Raw genomic sequence first — 13131 nt, 5'->3', positions numbered from 1 at the left:
TGTTAATGTATGTTAAGGAAAATGACAACCTATATACTGAGTAAAAATCTTTATGGAACTGAGTGTGTTGAGGTAGATCTTAAAATATTTTGAAATTTTGTGTGGTACTCTTGAGCAGAGAAAAAGACTTGATTTGAAGCTATACCTGTATGACTTTTGATTTTTAGTGCACTCACTGAAGCTTAGACTATTTTTTTTTTTTTTTTTTTTAGCAATGGAGATTGAACCCAGGGCCTTGAACATGCTAGGCAAACACTTTTCCACTGAACTACATTCTCAGTCCTTTATAAAAATAAATTTATCTTTTTAATTTAACTTATTTATTTTATGGTTCTGGGGATTGTGGTTCCAGGGCACTCTACCATTGAGCTACATCCCTGGCTCTTTATTTTGTATTTTGAGACAGGATCTCACTAAGTTGCCAGGCTGGCCTCAAATTTATAATCCTCCTCCTCAGCCTCTAGTTGCTGGGTTATAGACATGAGCTGATTTTTAAAATTGAATTTCATCTTTTACAACTTGAATGGTTTCTAATGAAATAAACTTCTTGACAAGTTAATTACCAAATCCAGATTTGAATTTTTTAAAATTAATACTCAGTATACTGAAATTAATAGATACTGAGACCCTTAAAAAAACTATGGTGATAAATATTTCTTGGAAATGAAATTAATAAGAATTGTTTTTTAAATTCCTGAAATAATACATAAACTAGTTTACATGAATTAGTATGCATTTATTTATTTTGAGTGTTTCACCTTCTTTTTGGGCCAATTATGGAAAGAAAATTTGAAGTCAAAATTTTCTAGAAGTAAATATATTTTTGCTTTAAAAATTCCCAGTCTTGGCCAGAGCAATTAGACAGACGAAAGAAATTAAAGGCATCAAAATAGGAAAAGAAGAACTTAAATTATCACTATTTGCAGATGTCATGATTCTATACCTAGCAGACCCAAAAGGGTCTACAAAGAAACTATTAGAGCTAATAAATGAATTCAGCAAAGTGGCAGGATATAAAATCAACACGCATAAATCAAAGGCATTCCTGTATATCAGCGACAAATCCTCTGAAATGGAAATGAGGACAACCACTCCATTCACAATATCTTCAAAAAAAATAAAATACTTGGGAATCAACCTAACAAAAGAGGTGAAAGACTTATACAATGAAAACTACAGAACCCTAAAGAGAGAAATAGAAGAAGATCTTAGAAGATGGAAAAATATACCCTGTTCATGGATAGGCAGAACTAACATCATCAAAATGGCGATATTACCAAAAGTTCTCTATAGGTTTAATGCAATGCCAATCAAAATCCCAACGGCATTTCTTGTAGAAATAGAGAAAGCAATCATGAAATTCATATGGAAAAATAAACGACCCAGAATAGCAAAAACAACTCTAAGCAGGAAGTGTGAATCAGGCGGTATTGCGATACCAGACTTCAAACTATACTACAGAGCAATAGTAACTAAAACAGCATGGTACTGGTACCAAAACAGGCGGGTGGACCAATGGTACAGAATAGAGGACACAGAAACCAATCCACAAAACTACAACTACCTTATATTTGATAAAGGGGCTAAAAGCATGCAATGGAGGAAGGATAGCATCTTCAACAAATGGTGCTGGGAAAATTGGAAATCCATATGCAACAAAATGAAACTGAATCCCTTTCTCTCGCCATGCACAAAAGTTAACTCAAAATGGATCAAGGAGCTAGATATCAAATCAGAGACACTGCGTCTGATAGAAGAAAAAGTTGGCTACGATCTACATACTGTGGGGTCGAGCTCCAAATTCCTCAATAGGACTCCCATAGCACAAGAGGTAATAACTAGAATCAACAAATGTGACTTACTCAAACTAAAAAGTTTTTTCTCAGCAAAAGAAACAATAAGAGAGGTAAATAGGGAGCCTACATCCTGGGAACAAATCTTACTCCTCACTCTTCAGATAGAGCCCTAATATCCAGAGTATACAAAGAACTCAAAAAATTAAACAATAAGATAACAAATAACCCAATCAATAAATGGGCTAAGGACCTGAACAGACAATTCTCAGAGGAGGACATAAAATCAATCATCAAGTACATGAAAAAATGCTCACCATCTCTAGCAGTCAGAGAAATGCAAATCAAAACCACCCTAAGATACCATCTCACTCCAGTAAGATTGGCAGCCATTAGGAAGTCAAACAACCACAAGTGCTGGCGAGGATGTGGGGAAAAGGGTACACTTGTACATTGCTGGTGGGACTGCAAATTGGTGCAGCCAATTTGGAAAGCAGTATGGAGATTTCTTGGAAAGCTGGGAATGGAGCCACCATTTGACCCAGCTATTCCCCTTCTCGGTCTATTCCCTAAAGACCTAAAAAGAGCATGCTACAGGGACACTGCTACATCGATGTTCATAGCAGCACAATTCACAATAGCAAGACTGTGGAACCAACCTAGATGCCCTTCAATAGACGAATGGATAAAAAAAATGTGGCATTTATACACAATGGAGTATTACTCTGCATTAAAAAATGACAAAATCATAGAATTTACAGGGAAATGGATGGCATTAGAGCAGATTATGCTAAGTGAAGCTAGCCAATCCCTAAAAAACAAATGCCAAATGTCTTCTTTGATATAAGGAGAGTAACTAAGAACAGAGTAGGGTCGAAGAGCATGAGAAGAAGATTAACATTAAACAGGGATGAGAGGTGGGAGGGAAAGGGAGAGAGAAGGGAAATTGCATGGAAATGGAAGGAGACCCTCAGAGTTATACAAAAGTACATACAAGAGGAAGTGAGGGGAAAGGGAAAAATAATACAAGGGGGACAAATGAATGTCAGTAGAGGGGGCAGAGAGAGAAGAGGGGAGGGGAGGGGAGGGGAGGGGGGATAGTAGAGGATAGGAAAGGCAGCAGAACACAACAGACACTAGTATGGCAATATGTAAATCAATGGATGTGTAACTGATGTAATTCTGCAATCTGTATATGGGGTAAAAATGGGAGCTCATAACCCACTTGAATCAAAGTGTGAAATATGATATATCAAGAACTATGTAATGTTTTGAACAGCCAACAATAAAAAATAAAAAAAAAAAAATTCCCAGTCTTAAGAGGGCTGGGAATATAGCTCAGTGGTAGAATATTTGTCTAGCATGCAAGTTGTCCTGGGTTCAATTCCCAGCATCATGGGGGTGGGTGGGGGAAGCTAGTCCTAAATAACATCTTTCATACCTACCCCTCATTTTTAGAAGTTAAATTAAGGCAGTATAGCCATGCTTTTCTATAACATACTCTGATATTACATTCAGAGATAGAAGGCCCTGCACTATCAGCTGGGGACTTACTTATATTCAATCTTCCCAGAGAATCTTGACCAAGAGCAGCCACAATAGATACATCTTATGCCAGGTTATATAAAGAAAACATATGCCAGTTAGTTGGAAGTTAAATTATGATAAAGAAAAGTTTTGTTTTTACTTTCTGGTCTATTTATTTTTTCTGTTTCAAGTCTTTGTTTTGACTTACTTAAAGCACCAATTGACTCTCTGCTTTTGTTTGTGTGCTAAGGATTGAACCCAGAGCCAAGTACATGCTAGATAAACACTCTACTACTGAGCCACATCCCCAGCCTTAAATTCCTGCTTTATAATCCTTTTCCTTATCCAAACAGGAAATAATCTGATGTTTTACATGGCCTAAAACTCATTCATACTGTTTTGATTTTTCTTTGTTAATTGTATTTTAAGCTTTTTCTCTTCAATTATAAATGAAAGTTTTGTTTCCTGATGAGGAATTTCAATGGTTTTATGGGGAGTCAGCAGCCATTCTACCCCTTGAAATGATACTAAGACTTGGGTTCATTCTGAAGCTACTTCAGGTATTTTACAGACTAGGAAAAGGAAGCCTAAATAAGGAGAAAGTTCTGTAATCTTTCTGTTCCCTTTTTCCTGAAAAGTGTTTACACTAACAATCACCAATTTTAGTTTATTCTTCATAGTTACTGATTTTTTTCTTCTTTTTTTAAATTGAAGTAACCTTCAATTATAGAACCTATCTAGCCTGAGCACAGGTTTAATGAACTGGTTAGCTTCAAGGCTTTTTGATACTGCTTCTTGCAGGAATCTCATTGTCTCTCTAGAATCAATATTCATAGCTGGGGCCAGGCAGGGTTTCTTCTACTTCCAGCCTGCTAAATCTTAGGAGATGGGAATAGGGATCGGATAACAAACTGAATATATTATTTATGGTTACCTGGCTACTGATTAATCACACTTGTCTGAGGTCAGAATAGATCAACCATGTTTACATATTGGAGAATAGAATGAAGTAGAAATTTAAAACATGGCCTAAATATGTAAAGACTATTAACTATAAACATTTTATACAAATATATATTTTTTTCTTTTGTTGTTGACGTTGAACCAGAATTCTAGACAAGTTCTATACCAATGAGCTACAAGTCACTAATTTTTCATATAATTTGTATATATATCAACAAATGTTCATGTAACTTAAAAAAAATTTATTCATGTTTATTGCTACAGTTATAATGCCACCAGACATAATCATTGATCACTTTGATGTAGTTTTATTCTTTTTTTTTTAACATGGATGCATTTATATGTTTACATCTGAGTTTTTTGTTTGTTTGTTTTTGGTGCTGAGGATTGAAACTAAGACCTTGCAAATGCTAAGTAACTTGCTCTGCCACTAATCTAGCTACCCCCAACTCCTACATCTGCTTTTTAAAAAAATACACATATACATGCAGAGGATGCAAGTTTGAGGCCAACCTGGGCAATTTGGTGAGACCCTGTCTTAAAAATTTTAAAAGGGCTGGGGATGCAGTAAGCATGTGTGAGGCCCTGGCTTCAGTCTCCAGTTCTGGGTGGGGGAAGGTGTTTGTACAGTCTGAGTGTGTGTATGTGTGCACGCATGCACATGTGCATGTACCTCCACACACAACTTGAGTGTTTTTAGAGAGTCTTTAGAGTAATAAGAATAATTTTATAAGCCTTCCATGAAAAACAGATGTTATATGGTTCATAGTATTGGTGCATTAATAGCTGCTTTTTATACAGTACAGATCTTTATCCCACTTATAAAAATTAGGACTTTTTTATTACTGATATTGCTTAATTGCTAAGGTTGTTAAGTAATTTTTTAATCATCTCTCCAAGAAATCAACATTTACTCTTCTTTGCCTGATTTTTTTTTCTTTGTGAACTCACGTAATAAAGGAAAGAAATCTAGAAAATGGGTAGCCAGTGATTATGAATTAAATGTTTACAAAAGATTATCTGGCTCAGACTTTAATTTGCTATCCAGCTTGGAATTTCATATTACTCATTATAACTAAGAATGTCCTGATGACATGGTGGTACATGCCTATAATCCTAGCAAGTTGGGTGGCTAAGGCAGGAGGATTGCAAGTTCCAGGCCAGCCTCAGCAACCTAGAAAGATCCTGTCTCAAAATACAAAATAAAGAGCCAGGGATGTAGCTCAATGGTAGAGTGCCCTGGAACCACAATCCCCAGAACCATAAAATAAATAAGTTAAATTAAAAAGATAAATTTATTTTTATAAAGGACTGAGAATGTAGTTCAGTGGAAAAGTGTTTACACTAACAATCACCAATTTTAGTTTATTCTTCATAGTTACTGATTTTTTTCTTCTTTTTTTAAATTGAAGTAACCTTCAATTATAGAACCTATCTAGCCTGAGCACAGGTTTAATGAACTGGTTAGCTTCAAGGCTTTTTGATACTGCTTCTTGCAGGAATCTCATTGTCTCTCTAGAATCAATATTCATAGCTGGGGCCAGGCAGGGTTTCTTCTACTTCCAGCCTGCTAAATCTTAGGAGATGGGAATAGGGATCGGATAACAAACTGAATATATTATTTATGGTTACCTGGCTACTGATTAATCACACTTGTCTGAGGTCAGAATAGATCAACCATGTTTACATATTGGAGAATAGAATGAAGTAGAAATTTAAAACATGGCCTAAATATGTAAAGACTATTAACTATAAACATTTTATACAAATATATATTTTTTTCTTTTGTTGTTGACGTTGAACCAGAATTCTAGACAAGTTCTATACCAATGAGCTACAAGTCACTAATTTTTCATANCAAAAGAAAAAAAAAAAAAAAAGGACTGGGGATGTGGCTTAGTAGTAAAGTACCTTGGGCTCAATCCCCAGTACTAAAACCAAACCAAAACAAACAATAACATAAAAAACATTAAGCCCTAGATCAGAAATTATGAGTTTAAAAATGGAATTTTGAGTAAGTGGAGTAGTAGAATTAGAAATGAGATTTAAAGTGATTGCCATCTAAATTGGTAGACAGATGGGATTTAAAATTAAAAAGAAGCCTTGAATTCTGTATCCATGGTGGTCATATCCATGATTTCTTTTTCTACTTCTTTTAAAGCAGATAGGTTTAGAGAAAGAGGTAGTATTTTTGGTACTGTTGACATAGCATAGTATTTGTCTATATAATATTCAAAGGTATATAATTTTACAAATATTTCAGGTTGATGTGAAAGGAGTTGAAGCTATATTATTTTTTAAAAATATTTATTTCTTTTACTTGTACACCTTTGTTTTTATTTATTGACTTTTATGTGGTGCTGAGGATTGAACCCAGCGCCTTGCACGTGCTAGGTGAGCGCTCTACCGCTGACCCACAACCCCAGCCAGAAGCTATATTATTTTAAAAATAAATCTTACTTACCATGAGTATGTTATGAAAGATAATTAAATTGTGCTATGATTTAATTTCCTGAGAATATGAATAAAGAAATTGAGAAATGTATGTAATTTTAAAACATTCCATAGTTTCTTAGTCAGTAAACTTAGTTCCTTTGGTTCTTACCTTGTGTGGATAGAACAACTTGCTGAACTTCGACAGGAATTTCTTCGACAAGAAGACCAGCTTCAGGACTATAGGAAGAATAATACTTACCTTGTGAAGAGGTTAGAGTATGAAAGGTAAGATGATACGTGCAACAGATATTTATGAAACTGAAATATTGTTTAAGTTTGGACTTAATTAATTTCTTCTTTTCTGGATTATTTTTCTTTTTTATATTCTTAGTTCTTTTAAGTTTGTTTCACTTTGTCTTTTGATGGCTTTTATTTTGATATGCTAAACATGAAAATATTTCTTATAGGACATGTTGAATTTGTCTATGTTGTAGTGTTCATTGTGAGACATAAAACCTTAAATCTCTGAGTTTTATCAAATTGGATATAGCTAAGACTGAATGAAAATTTTGTGATTCTTTTTAAGGGACATCTTAAAGATGAAGCTGTCTTTGGGAGATGGCCCAAGAATAGCTAAGAGACAAAGAGTGCTGGTTGCTTCTCCTGCTCTGCACTTCAATCCCCTTGCTTACACTTCTACATTTTGTGATGAGGATGGGGAACCTCTTAGGGACTTTTCTAGCAAACATTCATTAAAAACTTTTATGATATTTTTGATAAAAGTTATTATTTTAGATTTATACAGCAAAAATTAGAAAGACTCGCCATATTTTAAAAGCTTATCCATTTCTAATTTCTTACTGCTATAGGTTATCAGTATGCATCTGCACTTACATATATATATTATAACCTAATAGTATTTAGTACTTTTCTGTGTAGTTATAGGATTTAAGATTTAACCTATTAGTTAGGAATCATAGTATGTGCCTATAATCCCAGCTACTCAGGAGGCTGAGGCCCGCCTAGGCAACATAGTGAGAACCTGTCTCAAAAAAAGAAAAAAAGACTTAACATATTGAGGGGTAATATATTATTCAGCATATTAGTGTAACAAAACTTGTTTAATTTTTCCCAGTTTTTGGATCACTGTAGAAATTTCCCCTTTTTTCAATATTAGGATTACCACAGCTTTAAAAATTTTTATGCAAAAAAGGTTTCCCCCCCTTATTTTACTAGTGTGTCTTCTCAAATGTAGAATTCTTGGGAAAGAATATTTTACCAATTTTGTTGCTCTAACAGCATTGATGAGAGATTGCTTTCTAAAGTGATTATCTAGCCAGGCACATGGCACACTTCTGAAATTCAGGCAACTCAGGAGGCTGAAGCAGGAGGATTGCATGTTCAAAACATGGCTGGGCAACTTAGACCCTGTCTCAAATACACAAAAAGGGCTGAGACTAACTCAGAGGTGAAACACCCCTGGATTCTATCCCTGGTACTGAAAAAAAAAAAAAAAAAGATTTTTCTAATTTTCTAATTTGTAATACTGATATTTACTCTAATATAGGAAAATAAGGTACTACCATATATCCATATAGAAAGTTTAATTTGCATTTTATAATTATGAAAGTTAATATTTTTCTGTGTACTTATGAACTATATATTTTTGCATGAATGATGTATTTGTATTCTTTGACTCTTAGTCCCACAGAAAGTTACCACCTTCAACTGTTTTGCTTTCTTTCACTTTTTCTTGATGATACACTCTTATCTTTTTTATTGGTTTCTTCCATTCCCCTTATTCTCTGGTTTAAAATTTTAGTGTTGTGTTTAAGATACTATTGGACAAAACAATAGTTGCCATTCTTTATCCACTCTAATAATTCTAGTCTTTCTCATCCTATTATTATAAACTGGTTTCACAGTTTTCTATAGTATTTTTCTCTTCTGTGATTGAAATTAACTTTGACAATTGTTTCTTTATAAATGCAATATATAAAATGATGCAGTCAAGTTTGTTTTCTTTCCTTTTTTTTTCTTTCTTTTTTTTTTTTTCCCCTTTTTTGGTACTGGGGATTGAAACCAGGGGCACTTAACCACTGAGCCACATTTTTTATATTTTATTTAGAGGCAGGGTCTCACTGAGTTGCTTAGGGCCTCAGCCTCCCAAGCCCCTGGGAGTTTTCATCTTTTCAATTTATTTTTTCAGTTAACTTCATTGGTATTTCATATTTCCTATTAATGGTTCAAATATTTTAAAAATTCTGACTGTAAGTTATTTGTCTGTTTTTTTTTTTTGTTATTATATATTCACTCTTCTGCTTACTGAATGTTTTGTCTTTCTAAATGTGTGTGTCAACTTCTAGACAATTTTGAGAATTCAACCCAACATTATATAATCTAAAAGAATGCCTTTGTAATTTAGTTTTCAGTGTGGACAGCAGATCAAAGAATTAAGAGCACAGCATGAAGAAAATATTAAAAAGTTAGCAGACCAGTTTTTGCAGGAACAAAAGGTAAATTTAAAAAATATATTTAAATCAAAATGTTTTTGTTATAAATCATGTAATTTGGGAATTAAAATTCTACTTTTGTCATAAAACATTGTATTTTGAAGTATTCTAGCCTGCCTAATTTTATTCTAGCCTGCCTAATTTTTATTTTTTTTTTATATTTATTTTTTAATTTTCGGTGGACACAACATCTTTATTTTATTTGTATGTGGTGCTAAGGATTGAACCCAGTGCCCCACGCATGCCAGGCGAGCGCGCTACCGCTTGAGCCACATTCCCAGCCCTAGCCTGCCTAATTTTAAAAAAATGGTTTGTAGTGGCTTTACTGCTAAGTTAGACATTTACAAAAAATATCATCTGTTTATATTTGCAGTGTTGGGGTAGAACCCAGCATACTAGGCAAGGGCTTTATCACTGCACTTCAGCCTCAGTACACTCTTAAGTCTTACCATATTTTAGCTTAAAATTAGTTTTATTATCTAACTTTTTTAAAAATTAGAGCTTTATAGTTATACATCGTAGGTGAGTTCATCCTGACAAACACACATGCATTGAAATTGATTATAGTTCACAATCCCTCTTTTTTCCCTCCAGTCTTCCTTCCCCACTCTCATTCTCCTTCTTCTACTCTACTAGACTTCCTTTCTCTCATCTATTAATTTGTATTTGATTGGTTCTTCATGTTATCCTATCCTTTCCTCCCAGTTTCTTCAACTTCCACATATGAGAGAAAACATTCAACTTTTGAGTTTCTGAATTTGGCTTCTTTCACTTAACATGATATTCTTTATTTCCATCCATTTATAGGCAAATGCCATAATTGCATTCTTTTTTATGACTGAGTAGAATTCCCATTGTGTGTATGTGTGTGTGTGTGTATGTGTGTGTGTGTATCACAATTTCTTAATCCATTCATCTATTGACAGGCATCTGGTTTGATTCCATAACTTAATTATTTGAGTTGTACTGCAGTAAACATTGAGATGGCTATGTCACTGTAGGGTGATTTTAGATTTTTTTAGGAAAATACCAAGAAGTAAGATGGCTGGGTCATGTGGTGGTTCCATCCCTAGTTATTTGGGGAATCTCCATATTTTTTTCCAGAGTGGTTGTACTAGTCTGCAGTCCCACCACCCATACTTATATTGGAATATAAATTTTCAAAATAAGTTCTGAAAATGCTCTGGATTTTAAAAGGCTCTGTGGTAATATCTCCTGTTTCATCTCTAATCTTGTTGATTTCTGTCTTTTCATTCTTTCTTTTGGCTAAGGATTTCTCAATCTTATTTATCTTTTCAAAGTTGTATCTAACTTTTAAAAATAATTTTATTCCTGCTGCAGTAATGCATCTCTATAGTCCCCAGCTACTTAAGAGACTGAGGTAGAAGGATCACTTGAGCCCAGGAGTTCAAAATCAGCCTGGGCAATATAGCAAGATCTAGTCTTCAAAAAAGAAAAAGAAAAAGATGATGATGATGATGATAATTTTTATTGTTAATATATTTCTGAGATTTAAGATAGATACCATTTTACTGAAAGTTGTCAATTACTTCCTTCCATTTGAAGAAAAAAAAATTAGAAACTTTTTATTTTTTTCAATCTTTGCTAGTCTGATACTGTTTCTTAAAACACAGAAATAAAACATTTAAAAGAAAAGAAAGAAATACCAGTCACTATAACCAATTTTTTTGGCAGGGGGCTGGTACCAGGGATTGAACTCAGGGCACTGGACCATTGAGCCACATCCCTAGCCCTATTTTGTATTTTTCTTTAGAGACAGGGTCTCACTGTGTTGCTTAGTGTGTCTCACTTTTGCTGAGGCAGGCTTTAAACTTGCAATCCTCTAGCCTCAGCCTCCCAAGCTGCTGGGATTACAGATGTGCACCACTGCACCTGGCACCAATTTTGATTCATACTTTTTTTTTTTTTTTCCTGGTGGTGCCTTATGCATGCTAAACATAGGGCCTTATACATGCCAAATACATGGTGTATCACTGAACTATGTCCCCAACCCTGATTTATACTTTTTCAAAAATATTTTTAGTTGTAGATGGACACAATACCCTTATTTTATTTATTTATTTTTATGTGGTACTGAGAATTGAACCCAGTGCCTCACACATGCTAGGCAAGTGCTCTACCACTGAGCTACAACCCCAGCCCTAATTTATATTTTTTAACATAGCATATTCTTTTATTAATTTATCTACTTGAAGCTGATATATTCTGAAGTTTTTTTTAGAAATAGAGGGAATTTTTCTGAAGATCACTAGCCATCAGGACCTGAGTAATTTTTATGACTCACCTCTAATCTCACCTGACTAGGCTTGGTTCTTATAAAGTCTTGTGATTTAAAGTGAAGAGAGATTTAATAGTGAAAGAATTTGTTTTTCTCTTTGGTAATGTCCACCTGTGTTCTATAAGGTAAGAACACAGGGTTTTGTTCTTTTTTTTTGTTGTTGTTACCAGAGATTGAACCCAAGGGTACTTAACCATTGAGCCACTTCCCAGCCCTTTTTATGTTTTATTTTGAGATGGAGTCTCACTACGTTTTTTATGTCCTCACTAAGTTGCCGAGGTTGAACTCAAACCTGTGATCCTCCTACTTTAGTCTCCACAGCTGCTGGATTATAGGCATGTACCACCACACCCAGCTCACAGGGTTTTGTTCTAAGTGTTTCCACAGTTTTACAGCAGGTTATTGGGGTGTCATTTCTCTTTCATTTTCTGAATCTACAAAGTGGAATAGCTGCTGCCTATGTACAGTCTACTTTGAAGAGACATGAGGATGGATTGGTAGAGGAAGACAGACCTGAGTGAGTGACCGTAGTAGAGGCATTGAGGGCAGCCAGAAGGTAGTACTGAGACTGAGAAGTTTGAAGAGCATAGCAGAACATATGAGGAAGGGGAAAAGAAGTTTGCTATGCATTTGTGCCCTTCCAAAACTAGAATATAAATAATGGGGTAGATTTGCTCTCTTCTCTTCTCCCAAGGCAGACAGATAAGTGCTTTTCCATTTTTTCTGCACAAGAATACTTCTCTTTCTACGTTTTTTTCTTTTTTCTTTTGGTGTTTGAGTGGTACTGGGACTTGAACCTAGGAATGCTTTACCACTGAGCTCCATGTCTATCTCCCTTCTTTTTTTTAAGACAAGGTCTCTCCAAGTTGCCCAGGCTGGCCTCAAACTTGTAATCCTCCTGCGTCAACCTCCCATGTACCTGGGATTACAGGTGTATGCTGCCATGCCTTGCTTACCTTCTGCTTTTTTGTACTAAGCTGTTTTAATAATTAATGGTTAACTCTTCAGTTCTTCCTGACCCTATACTGCCCTAATTAGGACAAGGCAGGGCAAGAATGTAGATCCCTAGGAAACTTCTTTGTGGGGTAGCACACCAGGCCTTACCCTCTAGGCCAACTGCCTGATTCTGCTCCCTATCCTTTACTCCCTGTTCCTCAACTACATGAAAGATTGGTTCTGTGAAATTAGAGTTATTTTTCATAGGGACAAATTCAGTGTTCACCATTTGAAACCAACATAAATTATATTCAGGGATTTATTTATTTATTTGTTAACTAATTAGCCAAGTGTTTGTTTATCTTGGAAGTTACTCCGGCAAAGGAGTTAGTAAACCATGTGTAACCCACAAGCCAAATCAACTTGCTGCCTGTTTTTGTACTTCTCACAAGCTAAAAATGGTTTATTTATTTATATATATATATATATATATATATATATATATATATATATATATATAAAATTAAATTATATATATATATAATATTAAATTATATATATATAATTTTTTTATTGGTTGTTCAAAACATTACAAAGGTCATGACATATCATCTTTCATACATTTGATTCAAGTGGGTTATGAACTCCCATTTTTACCCCAAAT

At 34.5% G+C, this 13131-nt stretch overlaps 1 protein-coding gene and 1 long non-coding RNA gene across 6 annotated transcripts in view; one reads left to right on the top strand and one right to left on the bottom strand.

Annotated features, from left to right (window-relative positions):
* LOC107138149 overlaps nucleotides 1-13131 on the bottom strand; it is a 100289-nt gene that overhangs the window by 22943 nt on the left and 64215 nt on the right. The window lies entirely within an intron of this gene.
* The window catches only part of Golm2 (golgi membrane protein 2), a 101200-nt gene that overhangs the window by 36428 nt on the left and 51641 nt on the right, over nucleotides 1-13131 (top strand). For both annotated transcript variants that reach the window (XM_015480714.2, XM_015480716.2), the window contains exons 3-4: nucleotides 6902-7004; nucleotides 9145-9235. In XM_015480714.2, the coding sequence (XP_015336200.1) occupies nucleotides 6902-7004; nucleotides 9145-9235 (194 nt within the window). The remainder of the gene's footprint in view (nucleotides 1-6901; nucleotides 7005-9144; nucleotides 9236-13131) is intronic.

Source organism: Marmota marmota, unplaced genomic scaffold, assembly GCF_001458135.2.
Source record: "Marmota marmota marmota unplaced genomic scaffold, marMar, whole genome shotgun sequence".
In the NCBI taxonomy this organism is placed as follows: Eukaryota; Metazoa; Chordata; class Mammalia; order Rodentia; family Sciuridae; genus Marmota; species Marmota marmota.
Note: the sequence above shows the minus strand (reverse complement) of the source record. Positions and strands in the feature narration are given on the sequence as shown.